Here is an 18301-nt window from a genome sequence, read left to right on the forward strand (position 1 = left end):
AGTTGAAGACTCATTGGGAGATAAGTAGACAATGGGAATCAGAGAAGTAGCTGAAAGGGCTCACTACCTATCTGCCTAAAAAGATTGTGGTCAGATTACGGAGGCACCACGATGTCTTATAAACGACTTTCAACTTTCTTGGCCTCTACATTAACCATCTCTTTAAGTTGTAAGAAGGAACTTCTAAATCCCAAGATTGATTGACTTCAAATTCCCAGCATCAAATCGTCAGAATTCCATTTAAACCAAAACCTGTATTTCAAAAATACTTTCTAAGGTTGTTTGATGATCAAAGCGCCTTTATCATCCAATGCTGACGTGATGAGAAGAAACTGGAGATATTTTGGAGTTCTTGGAACAACTTCAAAGAGTAATGGAACAGAATGTGGAGACCTCTTTTTCCAAGTTTGGAAAGCAGCAGTTTGGCTGAGACTCACTGTAAGGAGAGGCTTCCTTGAAAACATCTAAGGTCTTTTCCTACTTTGGGCTTCTAAAGGCTAGCAGAATGCAAGTTATGCTTCATTCTCAATACTGTACTCGGTTTCCTTCCCAATACTTCTTTTAGTATATTTGCACTAAAAGATGATTCTTGAAATATTTGTCGTATCTCAGCCAGTTACCTCCTAATTCTCCTCAAGAGCTGCGTCTATACATTTTGAAAGCGAGTCGTTTTATCCCCCTCACATTTTTTGTTTTTGTTTTGCCGAACGAAAGGGCAAAGCACTTTAGGGAGGAGCTGGGGGAAGGGGGAGGGAGGCTGGGAGCCCAAAGAGACCTCCAGTTAACCTGGCAACCTCTTCATGGAAGACTTTTGTACCCAAAGTGAGCCCGGACCCCAGATTTAACATCCTTCCTTGGATCCTTGGTTTTCTTTTAACAAGCGTTGAGCACGTTCCAAGGTCCTCTGTGTGGGCGACACCTCCTAGCCACTAGTCCGGGGTTCCTTCCCACCATCTCCCTCGCCCCCCCTCCCACCCCCAGCCTGCGCATGCGTCCTAAGAACCCCCTCCACTCGCGGCCCAGGCTCCGAGTATTGTCGGGGGCTATTCTCTCTCCCAGGAACATGGCGGCGAGTCAGGGAGGCGGTGGGAACAGTGGGGGCGGCGGCTGCGGTGGAGGTGGAAGTGGCGGTGGCAGTGGCGCGGCTGGAGGAGGAGGAGGTGGTGGTGGAGGAGGAGGTGGCGGGGCCGGGGCGGGAGGAGGTGGCGGCTGTGGCGGGACCGTGGCGGTGCCCATCCCGGTACCGACTCTTTTCGGTCAGCCGTTCCCCAATGGGCCGCAGTGGCACTCGGGGAGCTTGCAGCCTCAGCACACCGTGAGGAGCCTGGACCGGGCCCTGGAAGAGGCGGGGAACTCTGGCATCCTGAGCCTCAGTGGCAGGAAACTCAGAGAGTTCCCGGGCAGCGGTTACGACCTGACGGACACCACCCAAGCAGGTGACAGGCTGGGGGGAGGGGAAACGGGGCCTGGAAGGAGGATGGGGAGTGGGTGGCTGCGTGGCTGCCTTGTTAGAGTCTGCTGGGCCGGCGCGCAGAGGCGGCGGGAGTCCCGGAATCCTAGCAGCCTCCTGTGACCGCAAAGGGGCAATGCAGGCAGCGGGAAAGAGGGGCGCCAGTAACCTAGGGATGATGGGGAAGGTGCTGTGGCGTTAGGGGCATTATTGTTAAAGAGAGTCGCATGCTTGCAGGCAGAAGGGACTTACTGACACCTTCCTCAATGCACTTCTTTGAACTCTTGGTCTTATCTTTCCTACCTCAACACTGAGTAGGCGGGAAGCTGTGTGGGAGTTGAGAACAGACAATACAAAAATATCATAATCCCCACATATTCCTTGAAGGCATCCTTGCCTGCACGAACGGCATAGCCCTTTTCAGAGTAAGGCTTGCTGTTTGTCTGTGGTCTCATGGTGGATTTCTTTAATCATCTTAGGATATTTTTGGCTTCTTTCTTCTCATGTGTGCCTTATAGAGTGGGTTTTATTTTATCATTTTATTTGTTCATTTCCTGGTGTCGAGAGGTGATTAGATTAATATTTGTTGTACTAGTAAATTAAATCATCAATCACTTAAGTGTTTGGTTATTGGGTGAAAGGTAGTCTGGATTTGAGTGATGCTAGTTTTAATTTGTATAGCCGAAAACAAAACAAAAATATGTTTGGGCATTTTTGAGAAAAAATTATTCCATTTCTTATGGGTTGATGGTTAATGGATTTAGCCTATACCTGTGTTAGTCTTTATTTGTGGCTGGTATTTTTTACTGTTATTCGAATTAAGCTCCTCCAAACCGTGAGGCTTATTTTAGCTTTTGTTTTAGGTTTGCTGAAAGTTTTTTCCCAATCTTTAATTCTTTATTTATGTAAATTATATACTCTGCTGAAATAAATTGTGCACCAAAATATTTGAACCGATGGAGTGATTTTGAAGCAACATAGTAAGGAAATTCATGCATGGTGGGAAACAGTAAACAACCTTATTTACAAACCGGACAATTTGAGTGCATTCAGTTTCTAGACATCAAATGAAGATGCATGCACTGGCAGAGGATAGAAGAGGAAGAAAATCTCAAATTGAAGCTTCCTATTCAATAATCCTCTTAGGCATTAGCCTAAAGAATGCATAATCAAGATCTGATTTTGTATTTTGGAAAGCACGTTTGGATGTTTACACCTATATGGAGAACAGATTTGCCCAAACACTCTATCCACATACTCATGGCTTGGTATTGGCAAACTGTGCTCCTTGCTGTGTTTTTTTCAAAAGCTTCAAGAAAAAAAATGGCTCCACAATGCATGATTGTAGGGATTTGTTTTTCCCTCCGTGCATTATAACCGTAATGGTTCCTTCTACCTGTAGGAGAAAGTTAAAGCATCTTAGCTGTCACTGTCTCATTCCAGGTTAATGATTGCAACCTTATCTTCACAAATGTTCCTGCCTTCTGTTCCAATTAGGTCAGCTTTTTGCCCCTCAAATGTGTTTTGTGTGATCCTGCCTCATTTTCGTTGCAAGATTCTTGGCATGCAGGAGCTTTTCCAAGAAGCTGGTTTTAGAATCCAGAGCAGTATTCTGTTGCTTTGAATTCCTGGGTACTTATTGTCTTTGCTACTTATTGGACAGTGCTGGCTTTATTTTCCCTTTATGTTTGTGCCTTGTTCTCCCTGAGGAGATGGAGAGCCACTTGAAAGGTATATACACTCCTTTAGTGTTCCCCTTCTATATTGCCTCCTCCTCCTCCTCCTCTTCCTCCTCCTATTCTTCCCCCTCCTATTCTTTCTCCTCCCCCTCCTCATCCCCCTCCTTCTTTTCTTTGTATAGTGACATTTCTCACAAACATGTGTACCATTTTATTCACTTAGAACCATTTGCTCTTAAACCTTTGGTTGGTTTTCTGTGGCAAACTTCAGCACAGCACAGAACCCTATTTGTCCTTTTTGTTGGTGCTGATTCTGAGGACTCAGGATTCTGCACATGCTATTTAGGCGCTCTGTGTACCCAGATCGCTTACCTCTTAGTCTTTACTAGTGTCTCTCTGGTATACCTTTTGGTGTGTGTACTAGTGCAAACATGTACTAGGGTGCCTATGAAAATATGGACATGAGTGTGAAGGCCAGAGGTCAACCTGAGGTGCAGCGCATTTTATTTTCTTTGAGAGGGACTCTCACTGCTCTGAAGTTGTCAAGTAGGCTAGGCTGACTGGAATGAGAACACTGAGGATACATCTGTGTTCTCTGGGTTCAAACAAAAAAAAGTGCCCATCTATCTTCTTTTTTATGTAGACTCTGGGGATTAAATTTAGATACTCATGCTTGCCTGACAAACACGTTACCTGCTGAGTAAGGTGTTTTCATTTGTGTGTTTTCTTCCTTTTCTTTTCCATTCTCTTCCTGCTTCACACACTTTGTGTATGATACTCCTGTGTGTGAATATTCGCTTATGGATGAAGACATATGGGTTCTATGGACAGCATGTGCTCATCAAAGGAGTTCCTTGTGTATCTGTTCTTACTTTCTACCTAAAGATAGGAGTATCCTGGACTCTGAGTAGTCCAGGCTCACTGACCCGTGATCTCCCAGGGGTTCTGCTGCCTTTTCCTCTTATCTTCCTAATGGAGTGCTGGGATTATAAATACCTGAGCTACTGTGCCTGTTCTTCACAGGGGTTCTGGGGATTTGGATTCCAATTGTCCTCCTGTTGACAGGACTTTATTTACTCTTTGTCATTTTCCCAGCTGCCCTTACCCACACCTTTGAAACAGAGTCTCAGTATTTCTGGCTAGCTCAGAAGAATTCACTTTGTACCCCAGGTTGGCCTTGAATTTGAGATAATCCCCCTGACTCAGTCTCCCCCAATAATAGGCATGAGCAACCACCTGATAGGACTTTTCAAACTACCTCGGCTTTACTATAAGCTCTGACGCACATTTGAGGGGGAATAGGCAGGTTTCCTCTTTCTCACTTTGGGTCATCTTTGCTTAAGACTGTGCTTTCTAAACCTACCTACCCATTGGCCTGCTAATTTCATTTCCATGAACAGCTGAATAGCAATCTATTTTGTGTGTGTAGTACATTTTCCTTATCTACTCATTTGTAAGTTGATGTCAATGTTCATTCCATTTCATTGTTATTGTAAATACAGGAGCAATAAATATTGATGTGCAACTCTACCTGATTTGGAGAGTTCTTTGAGGAGTATAGCTGGCTCATACGGTTGGGGTTCTTTTGTTTCATTTTTGGAGGAAATTCCAAATTAGTCTCCATACCTGCTGTCTTAATGTGAATTCTACCAGCGATGAGTAAGGATCACTTCTCCCCATTGTCCCCCCACAACCCTATTCTCTCCAACATTTGCTGTTAGATTTCTTGATGATAGGCATTATGACCAGGGTACATTGAAGTCGCAAAGTAGTTTAATATGCATTTATCCAATGACTACCGATGTTAAGTATTTAAAAAAAATACATACCACTTGGGTTTCTTCTTTTGAAAAGTGTCTGCAGATTTAATTAGCACATTTGTTGATTAGCAGTTTTATTTCCTAGCCTACAGTGTGAATGTGTATGTGTGTAATATACATATACATATATATATATGTATATACTGCTATATATACATATATATATATATGTATATATACTGCTATTAGTGTGGGTGTAGTTATAACATTTGGAAAGGCAACTGAGAGGATGCTATTAGGTGATGAGGAAGGATGGGATATAGGTAAAAGGACATGTGAATTATGAAAAGGACATAAAGACACCTTTTTCTCTCCTGATTTCAACTCTTTCATAGTTTTGTAAATTTTTGTAGCAGACAATTGAAGAAAAATTGATTGAAGATGTAATTGATAGTAAAAGTGTAAAACCCTAAGAGAAGCTCTGTCTCTTTAGAATGGCCATTCTAATTGTATAGCAGTTCACTGAGATGGTTAGGGTTGGACCTGGGCAAGTGTTTGAGTGGCCTCCTTAAATCAGCTGTGTGTATAAAAAAATGTTTTTTATTTGTGAATAGATTAGAAAAAAGGTGATTTTATTTAAAAATCAATAATGTGATTTTATTTAAAAAATTAATAAAACAACAAATTAAAAAAGGAAAGAAATGCCAGACAATTTTTTCCAATGTACGTTCTTTGAGAGACCATACCACAGTCAGGTAGAGTAAAATAGATCTTGTCGAATTCTCTTTTTCATTTAAATGAGATAGCAGTATGTGAGCCACTTGACAAAATTCATCCATCTACTATTTAGGAGCAATATTTGTGGATATAGATATCATGTTCATTTTATGTAAATAAAAGTAGGCACCTCAGAATTGAAGGCAAATGGAGCATACGTGAGGTTATATATGTACACAAACATGCATAGATGCGTACTATCTTCCTAAAGATGATACTGTTCAATGGCATTGTTACAGTATATTTACAATGTCTCTTAGTTGGTTAATGTTTCAGAACCAAGCTGATTATTTAGACAAGCATGAGGTGGTTTAATGGATGGAGGTAGGACTGGAAGAAATGAAGATAGCTAAGATACTATTCTGCTAATTAAACAGTGGTTGGAAAGTGAATTAAAAATAGCAGACAGTCTATTCTGCTAATTAAGTGGTTGTTGGAAAATGAGCTAAAACAATATTGACTTAAGGGAAATCGACAAATTTCCAAAGGAGAAGGAAGGGAAGGCTTTCTGTGTTATTTTACTCTCCCTCATACATGCATAAGATGAAATATACCAGTGTTTCCTGCTTTGGCTAGACATTAAAATCACAAGGGATTTCTTTTAATGCCAAAGCCTTACCCCAGACCAATTAAGTTAGGGTCTCAGTGGCCAAGATACTTAAACAAAAAATCTTCCCACGTGAATTCAATGTACAGTTAAGGTTGTATAAATGCAAACAATTCCGGTTGGAGTGAATGAAAATTCAGACAGAAGTTTAGTGGTGAACCTAAGGTTAACCTACTTGTCCAGAAGTTCCAAACTCAAACTAGGAAGTGTTCAGGTTCTAGTGCAGTGTTATTTTGCATCTACTCTATAAAATGTGCTTACTAGGAACCGAAGGTTTTCTTTCGTTTTCTTGGGTATCCTAGCCTTATAGCTCCTCCTGTGTGCAAACTTTACATAGAGTCCTCAAATTCTGTAGCCATGACACCTTGTTGCCTCTAAAAGGCTAAGATGGAAGATGGCAAGAGGACAGCTGTTGGCACAGTGTATCTCTGGTGACATTTTCCATTTTCTCTCCACTTATGGTGTCCCTTATTCATGTATCCCAGCTCTTTTGTCCCTCTTGTACTTCAGGCTCACTTCTCTCCTTTCCTGGGATGGAGCTCAAAGCTACATGATTATGACAGCCTCTTGAGAAGATTAACATTTTACAGGCATTTGTACCTTTCCTAGAGAATTCAGTTAATGGTTGGTCCTTGTGATTCTTTTGAGTATATCCACTTTCTCAACTCTTGATGATGATGATGATGATGATGATGATGATGATGATGATACAACCTCTCACCCAAAAACGAAATAAAAAAAAGGATCCAAAAGTTGTTATCCATTCTGGGAAAGCCACTTATTCTCTTCTTTCATGTGGCCTGCTTATAGACTTAGTATGAACTTTTTGGATACTGTGCATGAAAATAAATTTATTGCACTGGGCAAAAGTGGTACATACTTTTAATCCCAGCACTTGGAAAGCAGAGGCATGCAGATACCAGAGTTTGAGTTAGCCTGGTCTACAGAGTGAGTTCCAGGACAGCCAGGGCCACACAAAGAAACCCTGTCTTGAAAAACCAACAAACCAACCAACAAAGAAAACCAACAAAGAATTTACTGGTTACCCAAATATATTCAAACATTTTCACAGCTTCCTCTTCTCTCCCGCTGCGACTAAGTGGATGTGTTTGAGCCTACTTGCAGCTAGCTACTCACTCTGATGCATTGTACAGTAACGTTTCTGTCCATGAGCACTATGTCTGTAAAACAGTTTAGGCATTCTTTTGCCAGATTGTGCTGTGCCTCAGATAATCACATGTTTTCCTGTAAACCAGGAATTGACTCTAGGATTTCCTACATGTGTTGGCTCACCTCTTCAACTGTAGGATATGGTACATTGTATTCAATTGTAAAATGGAGCCAGATAAAAACAACATCTGACTTGGTCTCATAGTTGGAGGTCTTGCTAGTGCATTCAGTGGAACAAATTTGTGATTTAATTTTGACCTGAATCAGTATCTGCCTTTCCTTATGGGTCTTCCCTAAGAAAGGAATGTAAAATACATTTTTCAGAGTTGACTCACATTTTAATAGCTGTAGATTATATCTGAGCTGCTGAACCTTGAACGGATTTGCTTTGGAACTAATCCTATAGTGATCCCATAATTTCTTTTACGTTTTTATTTCACGTTTGCAGAGTAAAATAAAATTTTAGCTTGAATGGGGAGGATAGTCACTGTTAAAGTATTTTGATTTGTGCCTCTTTATATATAATGCGTATGTATTCTAATTTATCCTCTTAAACAATGTGCTTTGATAATGTTAGAATACATAGTACTTAATATGGGGAGTTTCTGTGATTGCTGGGGAGTATAGGGCAAAGTATTGATGAAGAATTACACAGTGCTATATCCACTGGGAATGCTTTCTGATTATTATAAAACAGTTAATACAAGTATAGAAGTTACTTCTTGTGAAAATACACACTTATTCAACTCCATGCCTATCATCTATGTCATGCCGTGTTTTATTTACTCACATAGCTTTTCATGCATTTATGTTTGAAAAATAGACAAAAAATAATTATTTTTAGAAGACTAACTTTGGAAACATGTTCAGTAAGCTAGAAAGAAAGGAAGCTATCATGTATGTAGATGTACACCTATAATACCAACCATCTGAAGGCTAAGAGAGTAATGCATTCTTTCTTTTTTGGGGGGATTATAATATAATTACACATCTTGCTTCTTTTTTTTTCCTGTTTTTTTTTTTATTTATTAACTTGAGTATTTCTTATATATATTTCGAGTGTTATTCCCTTTCCTGGTTTCCTGGCAAACATCCCCCTCCCCTCCCCTTCTTTATGTGTGTTCCCCTCCCCATCCTCCCCCCATTGCTGCCCTCCTCCCATCAATCACGTTCACTGGGGGTTCAGTCTTAGCAGGACCTATGTCTTCCCCTTCCACTGGTGCTCTTACTAGGCTATTCATTGCTACATATGAGGTCAGAGTCCAGGGTCAGTCCATGTATAGTCTTTAGGTAATGGCTTGGTCCTAGAGCTCTGGTTTGCTTAGCATTGTTGTACACGCTGGGTCTTGAGCCCCTTCAAGCTCTTCAGTTCTTTCTCTGATTCCTTCAGGGGTCCTATTCTCAGTTCAGTGGTTTGCTGCTGGCCTCGCCTCTGTGTTTGCTGTATTCTGGCTGTGTCTCTGGGGAGATCTGCATCCCGCTCCTGTAAAAAGCCTTCTTCTTCACCTCTTGTGCTTTATCCTCCTCCTCCAAATCCTCCCATGAACCACTCCCTACTCTCCTTTAAATTCATGGCCTTCTTTTTTCACTGTTACTAATGTTTGAATGTATGTATATGAATATACATATACTCCTAAATATAACCTGTTTTAGTTCACATTATGTTGCATGTGTGTGTATGTGGGGGGCGTCGTGTATGTGCATGTGTGAGTGAAGGTGTACTAAGGTCCATAAGAGAGTGTTGGACTCCCTCAGGCTGGAGTTTTAGGCAGTTGTACCAAACTCAGGTTCTGGGAAACAGCACCTTTGTCCTCTTTTACAAAGGCAGTGAACACTCTGAACTATGGATCCATCTTTCTAGCCCCTAGGCAGTAATACTTTGAACTTAAGGCTAACTACAAGGTACATAAGAAACAGTGTCAAACCAAAAAAAGGCTCTAGAGAGATATGTAGCTCAGTATTAGATCAGGATTAGAATCCTTGCCTAGCACACGTGAAGGAAGACCTGTGTTTGGTTCTGATGCAAGAAAACAAAGGTAGGCTACATATTTGAAGTACAGCATAAATACACACAGACATGGATAGTTGGGATGCCATATATTTGGATGGAATGTGTTGCTTAAGGTTTACATTTTTATATTTCAATTTAAATTAGTTATAATTAGTTAGGGTTCTCTAGAGGAATAGAACTGATAGAATAAATGAATATATCTCTATGGATTATATATACTATTATATAGATGTTATAACTATATAAGTAACTATATAATTATAACTATATGTATATCTATATTTCTATTATCATCTATTTATATATTTATATCTATCTCTATATTTATCTATATCTCTGTATCTGTCTGTCGATCTATCTATCTGAGTGTATTGCAGGCTGTGTGTGGTCCTGCAAGTCCAACAATGGCTGCTTACCAACAGAAAGTCCCAGAATCCAGTAGTATTTTGGTCAATGAGGCTGGTTATCTCAGTATATGCCAGGATCCCAAAGAAGCGGGTTCTCATGCCTGTGAAAGAACTTGCCAGTGAGAGTGAGGGCCAGCAGGCGAAGAGCAAGCACTTTCTTCTTCTGTGTCCTTCATATAGACGGACATCCAAAAGTGTGGCCCAGAATTACACTGCATCTTCCCTCCTCAAAAGACCCAGATGTAGTTTGAGTCTTCCCACATCAAATAATTAAACCAAGAACACTCTCTCACACATATACTTAGACACTCAGGTTTTGGTTCAACCCAGATATAGTCAAGTGAGTAGCCAGGACACTTGGGATCATTTATATGACATTAGAAATAGGTGATCAAGACCATTGACAACAAAAATAATGTTGGGAATACTTTTTACAAGTACCAAGTATTTAAGGATTATAGCATACTGACTTTCTGGGATGTAGTATTCAAACTCTAGTGGAATTGAGTGAAAATGGACATTCTCCCTGCTCTCCCCAGTAGCTCACTCAGAATAATGCTTAAACTGAGTGATAACTAACCTCATGCCTTGGAGATTCGTTATCAGAGTGGCACAGGGGATGAAATCTTGGCCTTGGGATGTAAATCAGTTGATACAATGGCTGCTTCAAATCCCTAAAGCCCTAGGTTCATTCCTTAGCACCACACAAACCAGTTATTGTAGAGCATGTTTGTAACCCCATCATTTGGACAGGAAACAGGACAGTCTGAATTTCAATCTTCCTAATTGACCAGATATTAGGAATCAGAGGCCAGCCTCTGTTATGGGAAACTAGTTTCAAAATGGAAACAAGCAAGCGAAACCAAAACAAGCAATGCCACTAAGATTCAAATTATAACTGTTCTCTCTTTCCTCATGCTTGGGTGTGCTCAGATAATTAATGAAGCATTGTAATACTCTTATAGAGTCAGTTCTCTGAAAATTTTAGCGATTTCTCTATATCTCCTTTATGGGACAAAAATCCACCTTACGGCTCCCAGGTACCATTTAATGTATTGAAAAAAAATGGTATGGGATAATTTATAACGATTCAACTTTGTCAACTTCAGCTCATTCACTCCAATGTACTAAAAGGCCAAACTTTAATTGCTTTTGATGTGGGGTACTATGTAATAAACTCATGGCTTGTACCACTGTTTTTTACCTTCAGTCCCAAACATTAAGTCTTTGTTTAATCCTTTTCAAAGAGATTTAAATTTATAGAATTTCACTTACATTAAACCAGTGTATGGACTATAATATTCCAAACACTTGTATGTTTCCTAATGTTATCTGAGGTCATGTGAAAGAAAAGTTTTCATATGGGAGTTTTAAAAGATGTTTTTTCCTAAACAAGATTTACAGGCTGAGCAGGTTGTAATTATGTATGCTGTGTGTGTGTGTGTGTGTGTGTGTGTGTGTGTGTATGTGTGTGTGTGTGTGTGTGTGTGTGTATGTACACTAAAACCAAATGAACAACCACATGAATCTCAGAAACTTAATACTGGGGAAGAAAATATAAAAAAGTTACGATAGTTAAAGAAAACATAGTGTAATATTGGGTTTCACTTTTTAAACCTTTGAAACAAAGAATAAGAAAATGGGATTCTGCAATGTTTTGTTAAGACACAGCTAACTGGTTTGAATGTGTTTTAGCAACCACTGACAATCAGAGTTACACAACACAAAGCATAGTCGAACAAGGACTGGAAAGACTTCATTGTAATGATTTGGGGGTGGTGCTGATAATGCCATTTAGTAAGCAGAGATGAGGGAAGTCGCCATGCATCTTTCAGTGAAAAGAACAATCCCCACAATGAAGAAAAAAAAATGAAGATTTTTTTCTTTCGCAAAGCATCAATGGTAATCATCATTTCAAAAATTTAACTTTGAAGAAGGTTAAGGTGTTGTAAGTAAAAAGAGTGTGCGTTGCCTGCTTAGAGGTTGGGATGACATTTGATTGGACTAGAGGAACATCACAGGGACTTTTAGTGAGAATAGTTTGACTTAGAAAGAGGATCACATAGAACTTTACAAATACGGTCATCTCAAGGTTTCCCCAAACTCAGCTTATCAGATAATGAGCTCTTGTCGCTGACTCTTGATTTTCTTGTTACTCAGATCAGGAATGTGGGGCTTGTTCCAACTTCCTTTCTTTCTCTCTCCATCAGTTAGAAATTGGTGCCTGTTCACCAGAGACTTTTGAATAACTTTCCTTCCTGTCTGTCCTCACTGCCACCGTTTTCTGGCTCTTCTCTTCCTTGCCTTGAACTAGTCCTGTCAACAGTGTCTCATAGTTTCTGATCTGTCTACCTCATCTTTGCTTCAAGGTCAGATTTTTCTCCACACTTGTTCGACTATGCTTTGCGTTGTGTAACTCTGATTGTCAGTGGTTGCTAAAACACATTCAAGCCAGTTAGCTGTATCTTAAAACATTTCAAAGTCCCATTCTCTTATTCTTTGTCTCAAAGCTTAAAAATAAAAACCAACATTACACCAGGTTTTCGTTAAATAGTAACTTTTATATTTTCTTACTCAACATTAAGTTTCCGAGATTTATTTGTTTTTGTTTTTTGTTTGTTTGTTTGTTTTCAGTGTGAAGTGTAATTCATTCTTTTGAGTTGCTACACTGTTACTCACTTTCTCTCTGACTTTTTATGCTACCCCCTTCTCTCCTGCAGGCAATCGACCTGTAAACATTAAGCATAGCTCTTGTATACGTGAGACCCGTTTTCTTTTATATACTTTGAAATGGAATTTACTGAGGTTGTATATCAAACTTCAGAATTGGTTTATGGTTTATATTTTCATGGAAATCTAGGTATGTGTGTGTGTGTGTGTGTGTGTGTGTGTGTGTGTGTGTGTGTGTGTGCTGTGCATGTTTTCATGTGCTTCCTGTACAGACTAGAAATCAGAGCTTAGTTTGTGTGTCATGCTGGACAAGATGTCTCCTTTTTATCCTCCATAGACATTTCTAAGAGCGTTTATGAACACCAGTCCTCTATATTTTAGTATTTTCTAATTTAAAACGGTATTTTTGCAAGTCTTTTAAAAAACTTTTATTGATCTGTTGTAAATTTCACGTCATCTACCCAATCCCACCCATCTCCCCATCCATTCATATCCATCCTTGCAATCTTCCTCCCAAAAGAAAACAAAACAAATAAAAAACTCCTCACCATGGGCACTGCAGTGTGTCAGTGTCATGGTGTACCACACACTAAAATCCCTATTGCCCAGATAGCTTTATTTGCAAATGCTCACTGCAATGAGTCATTGGTCTGGTTTGAGGCCTCTGGCTTCTGCTTCACTATCAAAACTGAATCCTCACCAGGACTCCTCTGGCATATCCTTTTTTGTCCTGTGTCTTGGAGATTCTGCAGGTTTGGATCTCTAGAACCAGCCTCTTCATGCACTGCAGCAGTTCCTAGATGGGGTAGATGTTGGGGTGGGCCACATTGGGTGTAGTGGCCCACCACTCTCTTACCCCTACCACCAGGTCAGCTTTCCCAGCACTGCCTCATAAACACCCAGGACTTGGCTGACTCCTGCTCTCCTGCTCTTGGGACTGACTCACCCTAGCCTCTGCCACCAGGGGCTGCCCTAGTGGTTCAGGGTTCTTTATCCTGAATGCCATAGCCATCGTGGTGTGGGACTGGCTATCTTGCTTTCATGACTTTGCGGCCAGATCTGCTATAGGTGACTGGGACGAGAGGGTGAGGGAAGGCATCTCTCCTGAGCCCAGATCACCTCATGGCAGAAGAGGGCTCTTGTTTTTAGGGTAGCCCACCCCCCTGTACCCCATACCCACTGCCAGCTCTACTGTGCTGGCCAGGTGAGGTGTGTATGTGGCTGGGGCATTCTCTCCCCAGAGTTACAACCAGTGAGGGACGGGGCCAGTTCTGTACTGTCCTTGGACACCAATCTGGTCCCAGGCAGCAGCCCTCACAAGGGACATGAGCAAGATATTTGGTGGTAACCTGGGCCATGGATATAGACACAGACCTTTGCTGCTGCGTTTCCACCAGCCCAGGCATGACCCCTAGTGGCAGGATGGGCTGGGACTTCACCATTGCTTCCAGTAGCAGTGCTGACTGCTCACATCAGGCTGTTCCTCACAACCTTGAGTTTCCAGTTTCACCCCCCTTCATTGTGCTCAAACCATTCTGCTTGTCTTTCTCTCTCATCTCTCCACCACGTACTTGCACATTTAGTAGTACCAAGGCGAGCTGGCCAAGCAGTGAACAGCATTACACTATTTGAGAACATCATGAATGCATGTCATGTGTTTTGATCAAATCAATATCCCTCATTCCTTCCTGTTGAGGTCGTCTTTTAGCTCTTCCTACCACCTTTTCCTCCCACCTTCATGTACTTATTTTGTTTTAATCCAGAATCCATTTCATGCTGTGTGTATATACTTGGGTGTGGGACCATCTCCTGGAGCCTGGGTGCCCTCAGAGTCTGAATCCCTGAAGAAAACTCAGTCTTAATTTTGCATTATGATGCCTTTCATTTCTGTTTCTTACCTAGTTGTCCTGAATATGAATTATGGTACAATATTTAGTAGATATAGTGAGAAAGGTCCTTTCTTGGCTGTGTTTGGAAGGGTATAACACTTTCACTATTTTCCCAATAGATACGATGTTAACTTTGGTATTTGAGCATAGCATTTATTAGGTATCTTAGGTTTCCATTGCTGTAAAGAGACACCATTCCCAAGGCAACTCTTATAAAAGAAAGCACTTAGTTGGGGCTGGCATACAGTTTCAGAGGTTCAGTCTATTATAGCACCATGGCAGGGAGGATGGCGGTTTGCAGGCAGACATGGTGCTGGAGACGTTGAGAGTTCTACATCTAGATCTGCAGGCAGCACGATGAGAGAGATACACTGGACCCTGCTTGGGCTCTTGAAATCTCAAAGGCCACCCCACTTCCTCTAACAAGACTGTACCTACTTCACAAAGTGCATTTGTCCTAACTTTTCTAAGTAGTTCCACTCCTTGATAACTTAAACATTCTTACATATGAGACTATGGGAACCCTTCCTATTCGAACCACCACATCAGCTTGAAGAAATTTCTTTCTAGAACTAGTTTATAATATTTTAATTTTTAAAAGGCAATGGGTTTTGGCATATGATTTGCCTATGCATTGAGATAATCATTGCATTTTTGTCCTTTATTGCATTCATATGGGATGTTATATGATTTATTTTCTTAAGGAACACATCTTGTTTTACAGAACTCCCATGCTTTTATTCAGTCCCAGAGTACCAAACTATGTTTTGCTTTTCAAAAGTATCCAACTTCCCATATTTGCATGTTTCTTGTTCTGTAGTCACTCCCTGCTAATCTTTCTGTCACCTGCCTTTTGGTCATCCTCCTTTGATTTCTTCCTTCACATGCAGCAGTGATTATTTTAGACCCCTTTTATAGTAGCAGTGATATTTTATTGTAATTCGTAGCTTTCCTCCATTGTACCATTTAATAACTTTATTATAATCTTTTGAGTCTGGGTCTTGTTTATAACAGGCTTATCGAGTTCTAAGTGTGCAGTCCAATTTGGCATTAAACTTTCAATTATTCTGCCTTTTGAGTGCTACAATTACAAGGGTGTGCTACCACACTGAGCTATATATAATTTTTAAATTTTATTTAATCTTCTCTCATATAATACATCCTGAGCGTTGTTTCTCCGCCCTCCACAATTCCCAGTGTCCCCCATTCCCCTAGATCCATTTGCCCCTCCATTTCCCTTCAGAAAAGAGCAGGCCTCCCAGTGATATCAACATGACATGACATAACAAGATGTAGTCAGACTAGGCACAAACCTTCATGCCAAGGCAGGATGTGGCAACCCAGTATGAGGAAAAGGGTCCTAAAGAATAGGTAAAAGAGTCAGAGACATTCTTACTTCCAAAATCTGCACCAGCTACACATGCACATCATCTATGTTGAGGACATAGACAACCCATTCAGTCTGTGTGAGCTTCTAGAGCTGTGTTTAGTTGATTATATAAGTCATATTCTTTAAGGTGGTCCTCTGGATGCTCTATAGTCCTCTTTTCCACAAAGTTTCCCCAAGCTTCACAATATTTGGTTGTATGTTTCTGTACCTGCTAGCATCAGCTGTTGGAGGAATCCACTCTCATGGTTATTGGGTTAGGTACCAATTTATGAGTATAGCACAATCGCTAAAATCATTTCCCTAACTTTTTTGTTAGTTATCTTCGGTTCTACCCTAGGTCTTTGAGCCATTTAGTTTCCAGTTCTTGGCCATCTAGGTAGTGTCAGGCACAGGCTCTTTCTCCTGTCTTCAGTCTCAATTTAGACCAGCCATTGGTTGGCCACTCTCATAAATTCTGAACCAGAATTACCCCAGCACAACTTGCAGACAAGACAGGTGAGGTCCTGAAGGTTTTGTGGCCTGGTTGATATCTCAGTCCCACCCCTGGGAGCCTTGCCTGGTTTTAGAAAATGGCCAGTTCAGGCTCAGTATCCTCCATTACTAGGAATCCTTGCTGAGGTTACCCTCAAAGATTCCAGGAATATATTATTATTTTTAACTGAAAAAAAAAAGTAACAGGAAGATTTCTCTGGAGATAATAAAGTGCTTGCCGTGGAAGCATTGGGACCTAAGTTCGGATCCCTAGGACTCATGTGAAACTGGCTGTGGTCTACTGCAGATCTGCAATTCTAAAAATCTTAGGTGAAATGGGAGGCAGAGACAAGAGAATTCCCAGTAGTTTGTAGGCCAAATAGCCTGTGGTAAGCCACAGGGACTACAAGTGATCTTGTCTTAAATGAGGGGACAATTGTGCCACAACACTTGAGATTGTCCTGTGTCATACTCTCACACATGTGTGCCTCAATTCACATGAAAAAGTACACACATACACACACACACACACACACACACACACACACACACACACTTGGAATATAAAAACAAAACAAAATTAAAATAAGTGCTAGAAAGAAAAAAGGATTATATTACTGCTTCACACGCTATATTGAAGTAGGGGTTTATCAAAATATACAAAGAACTCACGAGTTAGACTGCAGGGAGACAAATAACCCTATTAAAATGGGGTTCAGAGCTAAACAAAGAATTCACAGCTGAGGAATGCCGAATGGCTGAGAAACACCTAAAGAAATGTTCAACATCTTTAGTCATAAGGGAAATGCAAATCAAAACAACCTTGAGATTTCACCTCACACCAGTCAGAATGGCTAAGATCAAAAACTCTGGGGACAGCAGATGCTGGCGAGAATGTGGAGAAGGAGGAACACTCCTCCATTTTTGGTGGGATTGCAGACTGGTACAACCATTCTGGAAATCAGTCTGGAGGTTCCTCAGAAAACTGGACATTGAACTACCTGAAGACTCAGCTGTACCACTCCTTGGCATATACCCAAAAGATGCTCCAATATATAACAAAGACACATGCTCTAGTATGTTCATAGCAGCCTTATTTAATAGCCAGAAGCTGGAAAGAACCCAGATGCCCTTGAATAGAGGAATGGATACAGAAAATGTGGTACATCTACACAATGAAATACTACTCAGCTATCAAAAACAATGACTTTATGAAATTCATAGGCAAATGGATATAAGTGGAAAATATCATTCTGAGTGAGGTAACCCAATCACAGAAAATCACACATGGTATGCACTCATTCATAACTGGATATTAGCCCAAATGCTCGAATTACCCTAGCTGCACAGAACACATGAAACTGCAGAAGAATGACAAAAATGCAGATGCTTCACTCCTTCCTTAAAAGGGGAACAAGAATTCCCTTGGGAGGGAATAGCGAGGCAAAGTTTAGAACAGAGACTGAAGGAACGCCCATTCAGAGTCTGCTCCACATGTGGCCCATACATAAACAGCCACCAAACTAGATAAGATGGATGAAGCAAAGAAGTGTAGGCTGACAGAAACCGGATATATATCTCTCCTGAGAGACACAGCCAGAATATTTTAAATACATAGGCGAATGCCAGCAACAAACCACTGAACTGAGAACAGGACACCCGTTGAAGGAATCAGAGAAAGGACTGAAAGAACTTGAAGGGGCTCGAGACTCCATATGAACAACAATGCCAACCAACCAAAGCTTCCAGGGACTAAGCCACTACCCAAAGACTATACATGGACTGACCCTGGGCTCCAACCTCATAGGTAGCAATGAATAGCCTAGTAAGAGCACCAGTGGAAGGGGAAGCCCTTGGCCCTGCCAAGACTGAACCCCCAGTGAATGTGATTGTTGGGGAGGTAGTTATGGGGGACGATGAGAACACCCATATAGAATGGGAGGGGAGGGGTTAGGGGATGTTTGCCCTGGAACCAGGAAAGAGATAACATTTGAAAAAATGTAAATGAAAATACCAATTT

The 18301-nt window shown here is 40.9% G+C and overlaps 1 protein-coding gene across 1 annotated transcript in view; it reads left to right on the forward strand.

The window, feature by feature from the left end:
• The first annotated feature begins 1063 nt into the window (after positions 1 to 1063).
• Lrch2 (leucine rich repeats and calponin homology domain containing 2) overlaps positions 1064 to 18301 on the forward strand; it is a 69589-nt gene continuing 52351 nt past the window's right edge. Inside the window, exon 1 of the mRNA XM_032889999.1 lies at positions 1064 to 1436. Coding sequence (XP_032745890.1) covers positions 1064 to 1436 — 373 coding nt within the window. The remainder of the gene's footprint in view (positions 1437 to 18301) is intronic.

This window comes from Rattus rattus, chromosome X (genome assembly GCF_011064425.1).
Source record: "Rattus rattus isolate New Zealand chromosome X, Rrattus_CSIRO_v1, whole genome shotgun sequence".
Classification (NCBI taxonomy): Eukaryota; Metazoa; Chordata; class Mammalia; order Rodentia; family Muridae; genus Rattus; species Rattus rattus.